We start from the raw sequence: 20,818 nt of genomic DNA, 5'->3' as shown, positions 1-20,818 counted from the left end.
CGGAGCCTGATGCAGGGCTCGATCCCCTGAACTGTGAGATCATGACCTGAGCTGATCGGAATCAAGAGTCGGATGCTTAACTGACTGAGCCACCCAGGTGCCCCCACAATTATTTTTAATCACTGATGAGTAGCAATATAAAATTCTTCTTTTTCTTCCTTCCCAGGTAAAATATGCACATTGTAGAACAATAGAAAAGACACCTGACCATCCCTAGAGCTATGCCCTTAGCCAGGCCCTTAATATGAGCCAAGGTCAAACACAGTGGTTACTTCCAGAGAGGAAATCCTCATGCCTCTTTGACCAAGCATCTCTTTCTTTCCCTATGTTGCTACTTTTCTCTCACCTGAGTGGATGAGCACCCCCCTCACAGGCTTCAGAGTCTCCCTTTATCTTCCCAATCTTCCTCCCTCCACGGTTTCCTTAGTCTTTCTTGTCCATACCTTCCTTGTAGGATTCTACTTCCTTGGCTCAACCACTAATTCAGGTCCTCAGTCAATCAGTTGTCTCCATGAAGTACTTTAGGTCTTAAATGACTCAGGAGGGATTGAAGGTACACAGCCCCACCTCATCCAGTCTTAGAGGGAAACCCCCAAAAGATAAACAAACTTTCTTTTATTGAACTAGAACACCTCTTATCACCCAACTACAAAAGTGTTCTCTGTCCTTCTACGTCTCTTCCCTGCCCCTTCTCTCCCTCTCCTCCTACCCCCTTTTACCAAGGACCCTTTCTAGTTTCCTACTTTGATGTGGGTTGGGACTGAGGATGGGAGGTAAGGAGGAAGAACCCCAGTCGTTTCTGTGCATAACAATTTCCTGACATGAACTCACACTAGACCTGAGTGCAGGCAACATGGTGGTCATGCTTTGGCCTCGGCATGCCTGGATTGGAATCCTAGCTCCACTTGTTTGAGCTGGACCTTGAGCAATTTACTTCACTTCTCTGCACCTCTTTATTTTTCAATGGTGATTATTGGGCAACCTGCAAGATCATCGTGAAGACGGAATAATTAATATACATGAGGTACTCAGCCCAGTTCCTGGCACACAGGAACTATCAGATCCATGGTGGTTGCTGTGGTCGTTCTGTTCAGAGCAGAACTGTTTAGCAGGACATCCTCTGAGAGATGTTTTCCGTGCCATTACATGAATTAAGGTACGTAAAGCACTTGGAATAGTGTCTCCCTGCCAGCGAGGACAGTGTCCCTCTCCTTTGAGGTGGTCGTTGTTGCTCTTCACATGGGTTTGTTCTCTGAACTTCCCATGGACTTGGGTTGGTCTGTGCTTTGCTTTTACTCTTTGCCTCCCAAGCTTCTAGGGCATTCTTTAACAGAAGCAGCTGCTGCATGAAGGACAAGGGACAGAGTTGCTATTCAATGGTTTGACCCCACCCTCAAGACTACCTACAGCATTTTTCTTTGGGGTCTATCAAAATGAGATGGGAGCTCATGGAAACACAGAGGTATCCGCGAGAGAAAAAAATTGCAAAGGACTTCTCTCTCTGGAATGTTTCTTCCTCCCTGGAATATTTCTTTTAATCGTGAAGCCTCTTTCCACTTCTACTTGGAAAATAAGTTCTTTCTCCACCCCCAGACTGAGCTTGTAAACAGACAGCTGCGATTTGCAAAGTCTCCAGGAAGAGCCCCTCCTCCCTGAAATATCTCCTCTTTTATTTTTGTAGCCGTCAGAGAGGCTCCAACATGAAGAAAGAGATTTCTCTTGCTTTACAATGATGACTCCAACTTGGGATGTGAGTTTAAACCCATGCACCACCTTTTATTAGCTGTGTGACCTTGAGAAAGTTTCTTAATTTCTCTGTGTGCCTCAACAGTAAAACCAGATTGTTGCAGTCATCAAATTAGATAGCCCAAATGAATCTCCATGTCCAGCACAGGACATGGTGAGTGCTCAATATGTATTACCTGGTTTTGGTCACTTGATTTTTAAATCATATCTTAGCCTTTTATTAAAACGTAAGTGCCTGCATCAAGCTCTTAGCGCCATGTTTCTTAGTGTGAAATCTGTGATATTTTGGAATGGATGGCCCTACGCCCTGTGGTCCATTTAGCATTTTTGCGCATCACCTACTAAATGCCAGCATCCCCACCCAACCCTGTCCCTGTGAAAAACAAAAAACAAAAAAAAAAACTTAGCACCCTTGTTTGAGAACCATAGTAATTACACCTTTGCAGCATTTATCAGGTGGGTCTCAAATTCGAGAAAGACATAGAGGCAAGGAGTGCCTAGGAGGGGGTCAGAGGTACCAGTGTGGAGCAGACGGAGGAGGGGCGAGGAGAGAGGGGAGCCGTCCAGAGAAGTGCTACCCACGCCGGTGCCCCTTCCAGACTCATGAGCGGGCACGCACGCGCGCACACGCACACGCTCCCTTTGCTTCCCTTTGGAAAAATAGGGGAAGACAAGAATGCCGGAAGAGAACTTAAACATACTGTTAAATCGTGTATGGAGGGCGGCGGGGGGGGGGGGGGGGATGGTATCGCTTCTGGAAGCTTCCTGATGCTTTTCCCCATAACTCCTCTTTCTCTTGAGGAACGCTTGTGGCCCCACATCAAACCAGCATTAGTCCTGCCTGGATTGAGAGAGGTTTAAAAGACATGGTGGCTTTAGATAGTAGCCTGGGTCTTGGTGGAAGAAAGAAAGTGCAGGTCGCCGCACCCCTGCTTCCTGCAGGGGGGCTGTCCTGCCCCTCCTCCCCAGTCCTCTGAGAGCTACACAGGGCCAGCAGCCTCTGTCTCTGCTGTTGACAAGGGGCAGGTTTACCGGGGATTGGCAACCTTCTTCCCCTTCCCCACCCTGCCAAATTTAAGTCCTAAACCTGATACGTGAAAAGAAAGGGAATCTAAGTGTGAATACCTTTTTTTTTTTTTTTAGTTTATTTATTTATTTTGGACAGACAAAGCGTGAGCAAGGTAGGGGCAGAGAGAGAGGGAGAGAGAATCCCAAGCAGTGCGGAGCCCGATTCAGGGCTTGAACTCGCAAACTGTGAGAGCATCACCTGCGCCAGAAGCAAGAGTTGGATGCTTAACCGACTGAGTCGCCCAGGTGCCCCTTAAGTGTGAACACCTTTCAAGCACATTTCAAATTATGCTGAACTCGGCCCTCAGTCCCTGTTTTCGGTCCCATCAACAGGCAACATGTTTGATAAAACTAACACATAGAAATTCCTCGTTGCTTGTTCCATAGATCAGAACTGATGCTTCTATTTCCTCTTGAAAATAGCACGTTCACAATAAAAATACTGGGGAGGGGGGTTTGCAGTGCCTTTTAAATATAAGCCTAAACGTGTTTTAATATTAGAATCCCTATTCCTCATCTTACTGAAAATTCCTCATCTTGGCTCTTGTCTTAAACCAAAGCTCAGCGCTCAGCACCCAGCATGGTTCTATCTATGTTCAAAGGTCCTGCTGGAAGTGTTCTTAGCACGGGCCTTGAGAAGCCCTCATCCATTCTTAAATTCAATGCCGATTAATAACAGATGCCTTCGTTTTCCCTGTAGGGTTGAGAACTCATTGAAGGGTAGGTCAGAATAAGACAGATGAGATGAATAGCGCCAGCTTTGTTTCTGATGAAACACTGAGGCTGAGAATGTGGCCGAGGTGAACCCCAGCCCGGGTTTCCTAATGCTGAAATCCAGAACCCAGAGTTTAACTCGCCATGCCTGCCACAGACCACCCCATATGGGCTGGGTCTCCTCCGGGGGCCTTAGCACATGGCCCAGCGCAGAGAAGGGCACAGGACCTTTGCAGGCAGGGATGGCCCAAAGGGAAAAGTGGAGAGGGCGAGCTGAGCAGGGGCAGTTCTTTTCCCCAGAGTCACCTCTCCGCTTCCGCTGGAGGGGAGTGAGAGAGCGGCCACAGAGAGAGGTCCCTCTGTGGAGCTTCGTCCATAAGGAAGAAAGGACGGGAACTGGGGTGGTGTCCAGTCGAATGTAGCACCTGAGCAGAGAAAGAGGATAAAACACAGGCAATTAATTTCAAGTCAATTTCGTGGCTCAGCTTGCTTCCGAACAAAGAGAGCGTGTGTGACCGATGATTTATCGATTGCTACGTAACAACGATCCCAAAAGGAAGGCCTTGAAACAATGCCACTTATTTTGTTCATGGATCTGCTACTCAGGCAGGGCTTGGGGAAGAGCTCATTCTCATGTCTGCTGCTTGCAGTGTTCCTGGGGCAGCTCAGCCGGGACCAGCAAATCTGCTTTCAAGATGGTTTACTCACAGGGCTGGCAAGCCAGTGTGGCTGACAGCTCAGACGGGCTGTGGGTCAGGGCCCCTGGTTCCTCTCCGTGTGAGCCTCTTCATGGGCTGCTTGGACTTCCTTACAACGTGGAGGCGAAGTTCCAGAAATGAGCATCCTGACAGAGCAAGGTGGACGTGCATGGCGTTTTTGGGACCTGACTCAGAATTCACACTGGTTACTTCTGCAGCAGAATACTAGTCAAGGCAGTCATAAAGGCCTGTCCGGGGGTGCCTGGGTGACTCAGTCCCTTAAGCATCCGACTTAGGCTCAGGTCATGATCTCGCGGTCCTTGTGTTCAAGCCCCGCATTGGGCTCTGTGCTGACAGCTCAGAGCCTGGAGCCTGCTTTGGATTCTGTGCCCCGCTCCCCACTCCCCTGCTCACGCTCTGCTCTCTCTTGTCTCTCAAAAATGAATAAACGTTAAAAAAATTTTTTTTAAATAAAGGCCTGTCCAGATTTGAGGGGAGGGACCGCAGTGGGAACAGTCCTCCATGAATGAGTGGCAAGGTTCTTGAAGAGTAATGTTTAGCAAGAAATTTGATGGCCATCTCTGCCGAACACAGTCAGTCTGCTATGGCACTAACTCTCCTGTTGAGAATTCGCCTTTCATATGAAAGATAATAAAATTAAATCCAGAAGAAAACATCCCCCCAACACCAGAGACCAAAGCTACCATAAGAGATGTAAGTCAAATCCTTTTATAATGTATGGTATAGAGTATTTCTTTTCATAATGATTAAGTGTTATCATTTGAGAAGATTCATTGTCAAGGAGACCATGCCTAGGATAACTAGCAATTGGCCGGAACAAAATGAGGCAGGATGCAGAAGGAATAAATAGTTCCTCTTTAGCTAGAGAGCAACTATTCGCTAAACTAGAAGTTGCCTTAAAGATACATTAAAAGTGAAAGTTAAACCCAGCTCTTGTCAAAGGTGAACACCACGGGAGTCAGGACAGACAGAGCCTGAGAGTGACTATAAGCACGTTCTTTGAGGTCAGACAGGCCTGAGTTTGAATCCCGGCTCTGCCATTGACTTCCTCGGTGATGTCAGTTTCCTCCTGCGTAACCTAGAGAGGATGACACCCACAGTACAGAGCTGTCGTCATAATTAAATATCCAATTTGCGTGAAGGACTTAGAGACGCATCTGGCATTTAGCGACGGCGCGGTAAATAGTTGCCGTGTGTAAAGCGGATGGCGAGTTTCCGTGACACCTCCCGTATCCTACCACGGCTGGCACACTGAAAACGGAGTAAATACCTGCCCTTACTTGGTTTTCTGCTCAGCCGAAAAGCTAAAGCTTACACACGTTAAACAATAGGAGGCAAATGTGTGAGTGCCTACTGGACATGGCAGAAGCGTGTTAAAAGCGTGTCACAACCCAGTAACATGTTTTTGGAGCATTTACATATGCCTGAAGCCACATCCGTCACTACAGCCACCACTGCAGCAGCTTGGAACGTAAAACATCACCAGATGAAACAACTAACGTATAATAGAAAAGGTGCTATAGGCATTATACACAAGTGATTCACACGATCTCAGAAAGAAAAAAGAGAGAGAGAGAGAGAGATGTCATTTCAAAAGCAACGTGAGATCTTCCTTCTTATGGGAACACAAGTGTGGAAAAGGGTGGGGAGACAGGAAAAAGGAGAGAAACTTACCATTGGGGGTGGGGAGTGGTAAAGAGAACAAGGATCAGTTCATTTTGAGGGTCGGGATTTATGACACCCCTCTGCCCTTCATGGGACTCCGCATGTCACCATCCACCCCTCTTGCTGCTTACAACAGTGACTGGACTGAATAAAAACTCTTTGCAATTATTCATTTCTTAATTCTCGAACTGTCTGGCCGTGTGACCAGGTTGGTTCATCACACTGAAAACGGGAAATTATTTTGGGCAGCCACACTGACCATAACATCACCCTAAATAATCATTAAATAATCATGTCATGCATCTGAGGAGGGATTTAAAGTATCTGACAAATATTTCCTTATTTCGTAGCGTGGTGATGTGATGGTTATTCCCATTTCGCAGTTGAGGAAAACTGGGACGTAGAATGTTATATACCTCTCAGCATCACATCGCTGGCCCAGGATGAGTTGACGTCTCCAAACGTTGCATTAGGAAGCTTATTCCGGCAGTGGACGTTAGTTCCTGCGGTGGGGTCATCAGCTGAGAGCATTCGGGTGGGAAGTGGTGAACCGTGAATGCAGGCATTGTAAGCAGGGTAGCAAGGGAACGTATGGAGAAATGTTTCAGAGCAGTATTGAATAATGCTCTGTGATGGCTTAACTACCATGGATGGAAGGCAGAGAAGCTTCCAAGGTGACCAACTCTACAGATTTGGCACCTAGGAGATAGAACCTCCCCGAGAAATGTGATAGCTGGAGAGGACACATAGATTGACAGGGAACATAAATAATTCTACTGTGGATATGTGAGTTTGGAGAAGACTAGAAGACTTTTGCAGAGATGTCCCTAAGGCCAGAGAGGTGCAGGTGTGAGACCAGGCTGGGGACATAGCATCTCATAGAGACAGAAAGTGGGAGCTCATGATATTCCAGAGAGAGAATCTTTCAGAGATGAATGGAAGCCACGTGAGGAATAGAGCAAACCCTAGTCTCGTGCCTGCTAGACCCTGTGGTCTTTTGAAAGCCTCTGGGACAGGGGTCTCATCTCTTTGGCAGAGCTCAGGTAAGGACTTGTGCAAGGAGGCACTCAAGTCACAGGAGGGTTTCCCTTTCCTGCCATCTCAAGAGTTTTCTTACCGGGAATCTGAACGATCTCAGCTCTGCTGTAATATATGCAAATATAGCACTGTAACATCTCCCTGCCTTGAACGCATCTCATTATGCTGATTTTTAGACACTGTGCATAATCACACTGATTATTTTAGAGAGAATCCAAGAAGGAGCCAACTCCTGACCCATAAGCCAAAGGGGGCAGCGTGATGGAGAACTTCCAGGGGTACTGGGACCAGCGGTCACCAACACACATCTCTGTGAGTGTGCCAGAACTGTGTCACCACATCCCCCAGGTGCCCCCCCACCCGCCGCAGACAGGGATGTGACCTTCTCCCTCCTGAGAACAGGAGGCAGCCCGTGGACACCTCCATGTCCCCCAGACCTGCAGGAATCAGGACCTTGTCATCATCCTGTCTCCATCCACTCAGAAAAAGAGGCGACAGATTTTGACATTTATTTCCAACAGTGGCCACGCCTACATCACTTCCAAAGGCCTGAATGACAGTTTCACTTTTGGCCACGTGCTGGAGGAGTTTGCACGTGCTCGGCTGGGAATTCATTTCAAGAGGGGTAGGTGGAAAACCCCGCGTGATGTACTTTCTGGAAGCTTTTGGCTCCGGCCTCCTTTCTGCTCACAGGGGAAAGACAGTTTGAATACAGACTTGAGGATTGGGAGTGTGATAGGTGACCCTCTGCTTGTCCTTTCGAAGAAACGCTGTGGCCGTGCTCAGTGTGGTGTGGCAGGACAGACCCACCCTGAGTGGCCAGGGCCCCACGGGCTCCTTGTCCCCCACCAAGCCCAGTTGGTCACCATGCAGGGTGACAGCATTGACGTCAGCCCTGGTGGTAGAGGAATTAGCTGAAGCCCAAAGGGAAAGAGAAGCCAAAAAAAGAAGAATTCAATCCAGCAACACCAAAGCTATTTCTTTTTTATTTTGTGGGCTCTTAGCAGCTGTTAAGCTTTGCTGGATTTTGATAGTAAGAAAGTTTCCAAATATAGAACAGTGAAATGTCAGAGTTAATGGGATCACAGCGATAAAGTCTCTCTACGACCAAGTAGTCTGACTCTGTTAGCTCCTCGTGCTCAACATAAAGCTGCCCCGCACAGAGCAGGGCCCTGGGCTTTCCTGTTCCATCCCGAGTGTACCCCCGGCACATCTGGCCTAAAAGGAAAGCACTCACTCAGGTTGGAATTGGTAAACACCTTGCAACTAGACGTATCTTTACAGGAGTGTTCTTGATGCAAGCCAGGGCAAACAAGTGACTTAATTAAAAGGCTTGCTTCATTATATACATTGTGCTACGATACAAATATAAATAGAGGGGCGCCTGGGTGGCTCAGTCGGTTGAGCGTCCAACTTCGGCTCAGGTCATGATCTCGCAGTCCGTGAGTTCGAGCCCCGCATTGGGCTCTGGGCTGACAGCTCGGAGCCTGGAGCCTGTTTCGGCTTCTGTGTCTCCCTCTCTCTCTGCCCCTCCCCCGCTCATGCTCTGTCTCTCTCTCTCAAAAATAATAAACATCAAAAAAACTGTAATATGAATATAAATACATATAAAGCTAGCAACTAGCTTCTGGCCAACGAGTAAGGAAAGGGGCAGGGTGTCTGCTCAGCCCCTTGGCTGGGGACCTGCCACCACCCCTTCCCCCGCCGGCCTCACAGTCTCCACGCTTTTGCTGGGTGACAGCAAATTCTGTCCCATCATCCTGAGACTGCCATCACCTCACCCTGCATCGCAAGCAACAGGGCGACGCGCGGGACTCCAGCAGCCATTGGTGTCCCTCCAAGAAGTGCCACTCCTCCAAACCTGAGAATTTGCAAGACATCCTGGATGCAAACAAAGAACGGCCTTATTTGTGTACTCGTTCCTTTCTCCTTCTCTTGTTGGAGGGCGTCTCTCATTCAGAATTTGCAGAGCATCCCCAGAGGAAGGAGAGCGTTTTGGAAAGCTTGGGTACAGCGAAGTCATCGCCCGCCATTTGCGGTGGCACCCGGAGGGGCTTGCTGTCCCCCCAGAAAACAAAGATGAGAGAGAAGACCACAGATTAATTCGAGCTGCTGGGGGGCGGCTCGCGAGCTGATAAGTCCTGGCTGCTTTCCCGCTATGCATCCAGCGTCCCTCCCTCCTGCCCTCTCCCTGCACCGTTCTCACTTTCCGATGAAAAATTAGCATGCAGGAGGGAGGCAGGGAGGAGGCACGCTGGGTACATGCCCGCGCCCTGGCGGGACCACGTGAACCCCCGAAAGGGTGGCTGCCCTTTAACACCAAGAAGCACCAGGGGATGCTGGCTACCAAAGGAGATGTCGCTCAGAATAGGCAGGGTCGCATCCTCATACCAGTAAACTATTTTTTTTTTTTTTAAGTTTACTTATTTCTTTTGAGAGAGACAGAGACAGCACGAGCGGGGGAGGGGCAGAGAGGGAGGGAGAGAGAGAATCCCAAGCAGGCTCAGAGCCCGCGGCGGGACTGGAACCCACGAAGCCGGGCAGATCGCGACCTGAGCGGATGCCCGAGCCAACCAGGAGCCCCGCGGTCAACTCTGTTTTCAACAAGCAGCGCCGCTAGGCTGTCAGCAGCTCGAGAAGCCCTGCGCCGAGATGCCACCCGCCAGGTCTGCCCACCCCTGGCCCGGAGCCTCGCAGGCAACTTTTACCCCGGAGCCACGTCTTGGAGATTCCTGTCCTCCGCGTGCGGTTCTTCTGCCCCGGGGGTTTTGGTTACAATGACAAAATACCTCAGAGGAGGGTGGAGCACCATTGAAAAAGCATCGACGCATATACACCACAGCTGTAGGTGTGAGCGTTCTCACGACTTCAGAGCGGGTTGCCACGCGGTTCCCGGTAATGCCAACAATCCCCGCTGCAGGGAGACAAAGCCAAGCATGAACGAGGGCGGCAAGTTTCTCTTTCCTGCTTCTGCTCCTGTTTGTGTCACTGTCCCCTCCTGATTCCACACCGGTCCACCTCCGCTCCCTTCTGCCAGAGATTTCCCACCCGCTGACGCAATTCTCGCTCCCTGCAATTTCACCAAATCTAGACTCGAAAAGATAGAGTCTGTATGAGCCCTATTCCTATGGCTCTGGCCAGTTCTGTCACTCTCGGCTCCTGCCAATCCCCCGGGGAAATCCTGGAGCTGAACCACTCCATTTTTGTGAGCTATTCCTCTCCCTCACCCAGGAAAGCCTCTGCTCTCCACACCAGGATGTCAAGGGCAGCCCAGCGAAGACTTCTCTGACCCTTAACAGAAAGAGAACACTCTTAGCAGCATGTGGCTATATTAGTTTGCCAAGGTTGCCACGGAAACACGAGCTGAGGGGCTTCAAAAAAGGTACTGGGGTTCCTGGGCGGCTCCGGCGGTTAGGCTTCCTACTCTGGCTCCGGCCATGATCTCGAGGTTGGCTCATGAGTTCGAGCCCCGTGTTGGGCTGTCTGCTGTCAGTGTGAGCCTGATTCAGATCTTCTCTGCTCTCTCTCTCTCTCAGAAATGAGTAAACATTTTAAACAATGTACTGACTCAAGTTCTGGAGTTACAAGTTCGGGACCAAGGTGTCAGCAGGGCCTCCCTCCCTCTGAAGGTGCTAGGGAAGGACCTGTCCCAGGAGCCTCTCCCGGCTTCTGGTAGCTCCTGGGCTGTGTGAGGGCCTGCGTCCCAACTTCCCCTTATTGTAAGGACACCAGTCGTCCTGGATTAGGGATCTACTCTAATGGCCTCATTTTAACTTAATCATCTCCGAGAACCCCGTAAGGTCATAGTCACAGGTACCGGGGATTAGGACTTAGACATCTTTGTGGGGGGGACACAGTTCACCCCATAACAGTAGCAGACTCTGAACGTTCACGTCCTTCCTTCCCAGCATCACTTAGAAGAGCTTTGACACTTGTTACATGAGTAGTGCTCCTCACCCCTTTATGCCAGCGCCCAGATTTTAAGCCTGTACCTCGTAAGCATTTGCTGTTTTCACCGTGGGTGCTCACCAAGATGTACCCAGCGGCACATACACAGCACCCCGGCCCCGAAACTGACGGTACGTGCTCCGGCCGGCCGGAAGGGACACTTCCCACTACAGATTGGGGATGACAGGCAAGGCTTCTGGACTGGGTGGTATCTGCCTCTCATCCTGGAGGGAGGGCAGGTTTTAGGGAGCTCGCAAAGAGAGGTGAGCCTAAGGCCAGAGAAAAGTAGCTGCTTTGGTCGTGCGGACACAAAAGTGAACAAACTTTTTCTAAAATGTTACGGAGAAAGGAAGAGAGTTTTATTTGAGCCCAAGTTAGGACAGCTGCCCAGAATGCACAGGCTTTACAAAGAAGAGAGTGCTCTGAGGAAGGAACATTTGGGGACAGGGTTAGGTATGCTTTTTACAGAAAGAGTTACAAACCATCACAACAAAGGGCACTCCAGACAGGTACAGACTTTATCTTATGTTTTTAGTCTTTGCAAGGCTGTACGACTTTAATCTTCTGGGAACCAGGGAGGGGTTTTTTTTTTTTTTGGTTCTTCTTATGTTTGGAATGCTCTTTTTTTGGTGTTTTGGGTTTTGTCGTTGTTTTGTTTTGCCTTTTATTTTTATTTTTTTCAGGTTATTTATTTATTTTGAGAGAGAGAGAGAGAGAGAGCACAGCTGGGGAGGGACAGAGATAAGGAGACACAGAATCTCCAGCAGGCTCCGCACTGTCCGCACAGAACCCCACGTGGGGCTTGAACTCACACACTGTGAGATCATGACCTGAGCTGAGATCAAGAGTCAGATGCTTAACCGACTGTACCGCCCAGGTGTTGTTGTTGTTGTTGTTGTTGTTGTTTAACGAAGCTGACTTAAGATGTGTGCGCAGGGCAGAAATACAGCCCATGCTTTAGAGGTTTTGCCGAGTCATGTTGACCTTGGTAAATGTTAAAGTATAGCTTCCCTGAGGGTCACCTGGGTGGCTCAGTCGGTTGAGCATCCCACTTCAGCTCAGGTCATGATCTCGCGGTTCATGAGTTCAAGTCCCACATCGGGCTCCGTGCTGACAGCTCAGAGCCTGGAGCCTGCTTCAGATTCTATGTCTCCCTCTCTCTCTCTACCTACCCCCCCCCCCACCCACGCCACACATGCTCTCTCTCTGTCTCAAAAATAAATGAACATTAAAAAAATTTTTTTTTTTTTTAAATATAGCTTCCCTGGGAGCCCAGGGGCAGAGCCCACAAGCGTGAAAGTTGAATATTTCCTTTATCGGTAGGAGCGAGGATGCGGCAGTTTGTTTTTAGATTTTTCCCCATCGTGAAGGATGGGAAGTGAAGGTTGGGATGTCAGGAGAAGATGATGAGTGTGCCAACAGTTAAATTGAGAAGTTAATGCAGATGGAGACTGCCTGGAGGTCTCCTACTTGTCATTTATACCCACGTCAATCGTCGCCTCTACTGGGAAGCCTTTCAGTGTTACTTTCTCCTTACAGTTTGGCACCTCAGTCCTTGACGTATTTTGCCACGCTAGTGCTTACCATGGTATCTTCTGGTACTTCCTGTGTTTGCATGTGGCCGCAGGGCTGTGCTCTTGTGCCTGTAGCCTTATCACCAGCAATAGGCTAGCCCATGGGGAATGCTCAGTAAATACCTCCTGAAGTAAAACAAAAGCAGGAAGCCAGTCAGCTTAACAGCCATCTGACTATAAGATGAGCCAGTCAAGAAGGACAGACTCTTATAACTTGAAGGGACCTCGGCAGCCATCGAACCCCATCCCCCAGTAACCACCGCAAATCCCAGACAAGTGATGATCCCGCCTCATTCCCTCCTGGGGCGGCTCTTGCCATAAGAAGTATGCGGCTGGAGGAGACCTTAGAGGCTGTGCTGTCCAGAAGGTGAACGAGTGAAGCTGTTGGCCCAAGGTCACTCAGCAATTAGCAACAATGATGGGAAACAGAAGAAACTGAGAACTTGCTACCAGACCTACTATGTCATCACCACGGTCCTGTGGGTTGTGGCTACGACCGTGTTGAAGTTGACAGTTGAGAGCGCTGAGGCTACAAGAGGGTGAGTGGCCCACTCAGCGTTGTCTGGTTGTAGGTGGTAGAACAGGGACACAGTGACAGAGTGATCTCACTCCATTTTCCAACGCCCCCCCCCCCCCCCCCCCCGCCATTCTTGGATAAGTTGCAGGACGAAACTTGCCGAAGAATCTGCTCCGAGCTCCCTTCCGCTTCATCACCTCCACTTTTCTTGCTTTTCAGGAGAGAAGTATGAGCTCCATGCAGGGACTGAGTCCACCCCAAGTGTCGTCGTGCACGTGTGTGACAGTGACATAGAGGAAGAAGAGGATCCAAAGACTTCCCCAAAGCCAAAAATCATCCAAACCCGGCGTCCTGGCCTGCCACCCTCCGTGTCCAACTGAGCTCACCGCTCCGCCTCAACGATAATATCTGTCTCCTCTTTATCATGCTTTTTTTTCCCCTCTGTTGTTTGTTTGTCGGAAAAAAAAATAATTGCCTTTCAATCCCTGGGTGTTTGGTTGTTTGAGATTCCTTCCTTGTAATCAAGCCTCTCGGACAAAAGGGCTAGGAAAAGGTGATATGTTTCCTGATCATATCATACCCATCAAGCATAATCCATTATTTAGAAGGTTCTAGAAAAAAAAAAAAAAGTAGTATTTTCTTATTAAAGAATCAGCACAGCCTATATCTTCACTCTCTCTTGTTGATCCAAGCCAGAGACATCAGTAACAAATAGCACCTGTGTTGTTTGTGATCTGTTTCAGTCCCAGTCCTGACGTGTGTGCGTTGTTTCTTCCTGGCCACTTAAGTAGGACCATAAGTAAACTTGACTTTGACTGCATGAGATATCCCTATCTGGTCTCACTCAGTCCTCTGCATCCCGACATTCCCAGGACATGCATGATCACCAGCATTTATTTTCATGATTCGAGGATATACTATAACTCACAGATTGTCAGCATCCAGCCATGTCCTATCTAGATTAGAAAACTTACTAGCATCCTCCAGCTCAAAAAGTCTGGGTATATCCACTATTTTGAGTCAATACTTCATAGCTCTGTTAAAATTCCCGGAGGCAGCACTGAGCTTGGCCCCAAAGATATTCCTCAGTAGATTTTGAACACCACTTCCGTATAGAACTTTCCCAGCCTCACTGGGGAGGCTTGTCCAGGGTGATAGAGACCGATTTCAGACAAACCTATTTATTATAAAAGTTTCATGGTGTCTGAATGATTGTTTTTTTCTCTTTGTATATTTGTACAAATGTTTCAGCTGTGCTTTTAAAATCTGGATGTTTTTTATTTAGTGACTGTTCAGCCATTAGCTGCTTACAAACATGATACGTGCATTGCTTATGAATGCATTCATATACTAATACAGATAATCTGATAATATTACACTCTACTATGGATAATGCTGAATTTTGAAAGGGCACAACGCTTCTCATGCCAATATATAAATGATTAGCCAACATCTTTGCTATCGAGAACACTTGTTTTTAAATAAAGGCAAGGCGCAAGTGTCCGTTGTAGACAATTTGGATGAAGCTAAATGGCCAGAACGTAGCAGCCACTGAGCATTTGAAAAAGGAAAGGATAGTAGATAAACGTATACCAATCCTACTCGTGCAATGGCCATGTTGCTCAAAAACATTTGTTTTCGTCACATGTGATATTTCTATTTCTGTAGCCCGAAGTGCATTACAGAAGATACACCTATAAAACCATTACCTTCTGCTATATGTGCAAGGCCTCATCTACTCCTGTACATTTAACGAATTACTTTAGATGCAAACGCCAGTTACAATGGAGAGGGGAAATACTTTCATTACCCAAGCCTCAGAGAAACACACAAGAACAAGAACATAGCCAACTTATGGAAGGATTGTTGTGGTTTTTGACTAAGGTGTATGTAAGTTTCATCAGAAACTTAAAACAGACTGATCACTCAGAAATTAAAGTCCGTTCTACTGTGAATATAGCAATATAGTACTGAACACAGTACAGGTGAAACTGAGGACAGCATTGCTTGTAAAACCCTGAGTTGCCATACGAAAAATGAAGGCTCCTTTCAAAAATAAAATCTGAGGAGTGTATAATAAGCAAATGCTTTGGCTTTCCTTTGCTGTGGAGGTTTTTGGTTTTTCCTTAACAAAGCAAAGATTAGACTTAGGAGTGGAGAAATGCTGCCCTCTAGTGGAAGAAATATTTTCTGAGCTCCTGAGACTAACGGAGAGCTGCAGCAGTCGGCCATTTTGTCCTGAATCTCTCAGTCCTCTGTGGGTCATTTGACTTTCTAAACTATTCAGCATTTTCAGAATGCACGTTCTAAGGAGATCTGGCTGAGAAAAATATTTGGAGATAATTTTTGACGTGTTTCAGAGCAGGTACCATCAGTCATTTCCAGCCGAATGTAGTGAAAGTTAAAATGACCATTCTGTGTTCCACAAAATAAAAACACAGTGGAGCGTATGACCGAACTGGTTACTCTTGGTGACATTTATGGCAAAGTTTCGATGTTAATCTGTCTCAGGTCAAGTACTTCTTTCATTAGGCTGGGTTTGGGGAGGGGGGAGGAGGAACTTTTCCCAGGAGATCAGTAAGAAACTGGAAGGACTCCTGGAAGGGTTTCAGCAGAGCCTCCTGCACTGTGAAAGTCAGAATTGCCTCAGCATTTCCATGACGCACATTATGCAAATCTCTTTATCACTATTTTAAGTTTGAAAAGTTTAAATATGGAGGGGAAGGGGAGATTTCCACCAACTGAATCATTTGTGCACGTGTATAGCTCAAAAGAGCTTAGACTTCAAATATACCTGGTGAATGACTCTTTGTCCGTGGAGTATAATTTCTGTGTGGTCTTTCTTAGCTATTTTTGAGCGGTAATTGTGAAAGAGGGCTATGCAGCCTCTAATAGTCTTTCTAAAAAGTTACCAACAGGTGAGATTCACTTCTCTGAGTTCTTACTGAAAGGAGCAGAGGGGGAAGCTGGGTGGCAACCATCTCCTGAAGGAACAGGAAATTTGAGCAAGGCATAAAGGGATGGGTTGGGCTCTGATAAGGGGAACTATCTTATTGTCATGCCTCAAACATGTGGGTCTGAAAGGCCATTTCAAATGTACTAAGGACCCCTCTTGAAACATCTCTCCCACACTCTTCTTTAGTTTAAAGCACTGTAAGAAACCCAAAGTGGGAAACGTTTTATTATGTAGAACACAAAATACAAGATGGGGTACATGGTATTTCGTTACAATTAAGAGCGTCTGTTTCTCAAATTACACCATTAGGAGAGTTAACAGGAAAGCCCCAGACTGGGAGAAGATATTTGCAATACGTATAGTTTTTAAATGACGCAGAACTAAAACACGAGAAGAATTCCTGCAAATCAATACGAAAAAGGAAGACAAGTCGTCTTGTAAAAATGGTCAAACTACCTAAATGGGCGCTCCATATACACAGGCACCTCATGCATACACACCCAAACCCAAAATACCCATCTGGTTCATAAACATTAAAAAAGTACTCAGCGTCCTTTCTCATCAGAGAAATGCAAATCAAAACCTCCAGGAGGTATACCACACACCTATCCGAATGGCCAAAATTAAACATGAGGCACTATGAAGCGCTGGTGACGAGGCGCTGGAACGAGGCGAACTAAACTGTCACTGCCACCTGGGAACGCCGTTTGAAGGTCAAACATATGCCAATCTGGAAGCGATCCCATTCCAGGGCCCCAGGACATACAAGCAGCAGATAGGAGTTCTCACGTCTACCGAAATACCCATACAGGAATGTCCCCAGGAGCATTGCTTATAATAGCCGTTAATTGGATACAACCCGAATGTCCTTCAGTTGTAGAATGAATACTGAACTGCAGTACGTTCGCACAGAAGAGAATTACAAAGCAATAGAAACACAAATTCCTGGGGCGCCTGGGTGGCTCAGTCGGTTAAGCGGCCGACTTCGGCTCACGTCACGATCTCGCGGTCCGTGAGTTCGAGCCCCGTGTCGGGCTCTGGGCTGACGGCTCAGAGCCTGGAGCCTGTTTCAGATTCTGTGTCTCCCTCTCTCTGACCCTCCCCTGTTCATGCTCTGTCTCTCTCTGTCTCAAAAATAAATAAAACACTAAAAAAATTTTTAAAAAAAAGAAACACAAATTACTGAGATATATAACAATACGGATATATCTCAAAACCCTACTTTTTTAAGGTTTGTTTCTCCTGAGAGGGAGAGGGAGCGAGAATCCCAAGCAGGCTCTGTGCTGCCAGCAAGGAGTCCGGTGTGGGGCTTGAACTCAGGAACCGAGAGATCGTGACCTGAGCTGAAATCAAGAGTCGGATGCTTAACCAACTGAGCCACCCAGGCGCCCCACAAAATCATACTCTTGAGTAAAAAGATAGACGTGAAAAGACAGACGTGATGTATGACTCCATTTATGATGTTAAGAAACAGTCAAAACTGACCTATGTAGATAGAAATTATAATAGTGGTTACCTTTTGGAGGGTATTGAATGAAAGGGGACGCCTGCCCGCCTTCCCCTAAAAGGAGCTACAAACATTCCATCTAGACCTCCTTGGATGTATACATATGTAAAACCCATTTCAAATATGCACCATGTATGGTGTGTAAATTATACCTCAACTGAGTACTGGAGGAAGGAACGCCTGGTTGCGAAACGGGTTTGGAATGCCCTCATCCTAAAAACACATCTCATTTATCTGATGTCTGGGAGATGCTTCCACACGTATACACAGCGCTCCTTTCAAATCTATAAGTATTTTCTAGAATAGAAAGCAAAGACCTTAAGCACTGGGTGAGGCACTGTTCGTTCAGGTGACAAATATTTACCAAGGAACTACTGTGTGCCTGACACCAGAAACAGTGGTGAACATGATAGGTATTGTCCCTGCCGTTTCAGGAAGGAGGGTCTAGTGTGGGGAAGTGAGAATAAACACAGAGATAAGCAAATAAAGAATGACAAGTTCTGGTAGGCAGGCACAGTGAGGAAAAGCAAGAGCCTACTATGAAGACAGAGAATATAAGTGGAAGACCATGGTCAGGGTCAGCCTCTCCGAAGAGGTGACCTTGAAGCTGAACTGAAGAAAAATGTGCCATCCAAGGGCGAGAAGAGCATTCTGGGCAGCAGGGGTGAAGGCCATGGATTTGGAAAGTCCTCCTCACGTGGGAGGAGCCCGCGGGGTGTCATCAGCACAGGGGAGCACAGGATGAGGGGGAGCATGCCCTAAATGTGGGTGGGAAAGAGGGCCGGGCCTGGGCTCTGTGGAACATGGCAGGCCAAGCTGGGGGGCTTGGGATTCATTTTAAGCACAAGAGAAGCGTTTTCAGCCAGGGAGTATGCGCCTCGGTTCATCATGCAAGACACCCCGCTCTGACAGAAGCATCCTAACAGAAAGCAACAGCCCTAAATGTCCAGATAGATACTCCTGTGTGAGGACTTGACCCCCTAGCACCCAATTAAAGCTTGAAAAGACAGCTTTGAATAGCTGGGTTCATCATCACTGCAATCTTATCTGCCACGTGAACCCTCCGCACCCATCAGCGTGCAGTATCTTTCATGGTTCTAGAAAAGTTGTTGTTGTTGCTGTTTTCTATCCTTACCCAAGCCATTTAGAAGGGCTTGGTGCAGGAAAGGGGGAACAGGGCAAGTGATAAAGAATGTGAAGTCAGTGTTTCAGGAAAAACATCCATTTAGCTGCTGATACAGAGTGTCCCTGCCAGAAGCCGCCATGCAGAGCGTCATTGAACACTTGGCAGGCTTTCCCCTCAAATTTATGCAATCTGAGAAAGGGGAAAATTTCAAGCAAAAGTTTTCTGTCAAACTCATTCATCTGTTCCTTTCAAAGATAGTCTTGGGAGATGTTATTGGAGCTGATTCAGGAGATTTTTATGTTTCTAAAAGGAAGCCATATCCAAGGTTAACTCGTGTGTGTGTGTGTGTGTGTGTGTGTGTGTACCCAAGCGCATTTGATATAAGTTGGAAATAGAAAACCCAGAATTGGCTGAAATGGTTGAAATACTTTGTGCTGAGCATTTTCATGCACAATACCTCCCTGGCTCTTTTGCATTATTTTCCCTTCTCAATAATTGAGTTGGAAGGACTCTCAAGGCTGGGCAGGAATGTGGGGCCTCCTTGGTAAGTTGCAGTCTTTAGTGACATCATTATGATTTCCCAAAGAGACTTTGAGTGTGTCTGTGGGGTCATTTTTTCTGAAAGCAAGGGTATAGCTATTTCCATAGTCCTGCCACATTCAGCACCAGATAGCCCACGTGATGTGCCGTAGTGAGTGGGCGCTGTGGTCTAAGTGCCAGCTCCCCGTTCAGAGGGGGGTCACCCATGCCCCTGGAGGCTGGGGCGCTGGTGGCTCACGACCCTCCACAGAGTGGCCAGGCACTGCACTCAGCTGGAACAGAATCCTTCCCCATGGTCCCACCCCCTACCCCAGGACACTGTGTATGAAGTAACCCATCACGCGGGAGGTGGGAAGGCCCCATCTTATGGCTCAGAAGGGCTACCCCAGCTCCAGAGCCACCTGTGGGGCCACCTGAGGGGTCTCTGCATCTCAATTCCACTCCTCCCTTTGCCTAAACATACTCCTTCACCCCAACACAGGTGTGGACACCAAAGGCTTTCCAGCAAACTTCCTGTATGCACAGCTCCCTCTCAGAGTCTGTGTCCCAACGAAACGAGTCTAACACAACCTCAATTGCTTTCTCTCCATCGCTTCGAGCTCTCTAGAATTGTGTCACCTTTCTCCGTTCATACCATTCCCTGTGCATGCCTAACATGGATCCATTATACCGGGGTTAGTAGCTTTGCCAACAGCAGTACAACAAAGTTGCACTGCATTGTTCAGCCGAGTTCAGGGGGCGTGGAATAGAAATGTGAGTAACTTGGCCCAAAGTCCCACGGTGAGAAAGGAGGGCTTCTCCCAATCTCCCCCATGGTGTGAGAAAGACAGGGAATACCCATTCAGCTTCTGTTGGAGGCCCTTATGAAAAACACAGGGCTCTGTGGCAAGGAAAGGAGGCCACAAATTCTGACCTGTGTGCTGTGAATGTGAGAAAGGGATAGACTTTGTGTATATGACATTCGGCAAGTTTACTGAAGTCCCTAAACCTGTTTCCTCTCCTGTAAAAGGGGTATAAAAACCCACCTTGGTCGTGAGGACTTAATATGACAATACTAATGACAGCAATTATGACTGGTGCCTAAACCCCAGCTCTGCCACCTAATCAACTTGTGATCTTCTGCAAGTTTCTTAAGCTAAACATTGGTTTGCACCTGTGCTAAGAGGGCAGAATATTAGTACCTGCCTCACAGAGTGAGAGGAACTAAGAAAACACACCAAGGCTAGGCACATAGGAAGTCCATGGCCAATGTTTGCTATGCATCAGGACTCACATGGAGCACTTGACCATCATAGCCTCACATAATCTTCACGGTGGTTCTTTCATGGCTCCCATTTTTCATAAAAAACAGTCATCATTTATCACAGGCTTTTTCTGCAGTAGCTGCTCTTCTAAGTTTTTTACATTCTTATTAATTTTCTTGACGATCCTATGAGGAAGGTACTGATGTCTCATTTTACATGTGAGGCAACCAAATCCCGTAAGTGTTATATCCTTGATACTCAAAGGGTGCTCCATGCACTGCCCACATCAGCATCGGCTTCCCAGGAAGCTGGTGAGAGATGCAGGGTCTCAGCCCCACCAGGACCTACAGAATTAGAATCTGCATTTAAACAAGATCCTCACTCCCATGATTCATTCCTACACACTTTAAACACCATTCAAGATCAAGGGCCAAATCAAATCATGGCCGAGCTACG

The 20,818-nt window shown here is 47.5% G+C and overlaps 1 protein-coding gene across 4 annotated transcripts in view; it reads left to right on the top strand.

Moving 5' to 3' along the window:
• RCAN2 (regulator of calcineurin 2) overlaps window positions 1–15,799 on the top strand; it is a 276,443-nt gene extending 260,644 nt beyond the window's left edge. For all 4 annotated transcript variants that reach the window (XM_045498450.1, XM_045498448.1, XM_045498447.1 and 1 more), the window contains one exon: window positions 13,209–15,799. In XM_045498450.1, the coding sequence (XP_045354406.1) occupies window positions 13,209–13,369 (161 nt within the window). In that variant the 3' untranslated portion in view covers window positions 13,370–15,799. The remainder of the gene's footprint in view (window positions 1–13,208) is intronic.
• The last annotated feature ends 5,019 nt before the right edge of the window (window positions 15,800–20,818 follow it).

This window comes from Leopardus geoffroyi, chromosome B2 (assembly GCF_018350155.1).
Source record: "Leopardus geoffroyi isolate Oge1 chromosome B2, O.geoffroyi_Oge1_pat1.0, whole genome shotgun sequence".
Classification (NCBI taxonomy): Eukaryota; Metazoa; Chordata; class Mammalia; order Carnivora; family Felidae; genus Leopardus; species Leopardus geoffroyi.
Note: the sequence above shows the minus strand (reverse complement) of the source record. Positions and strands in the feature narration are given on the sequence as shown.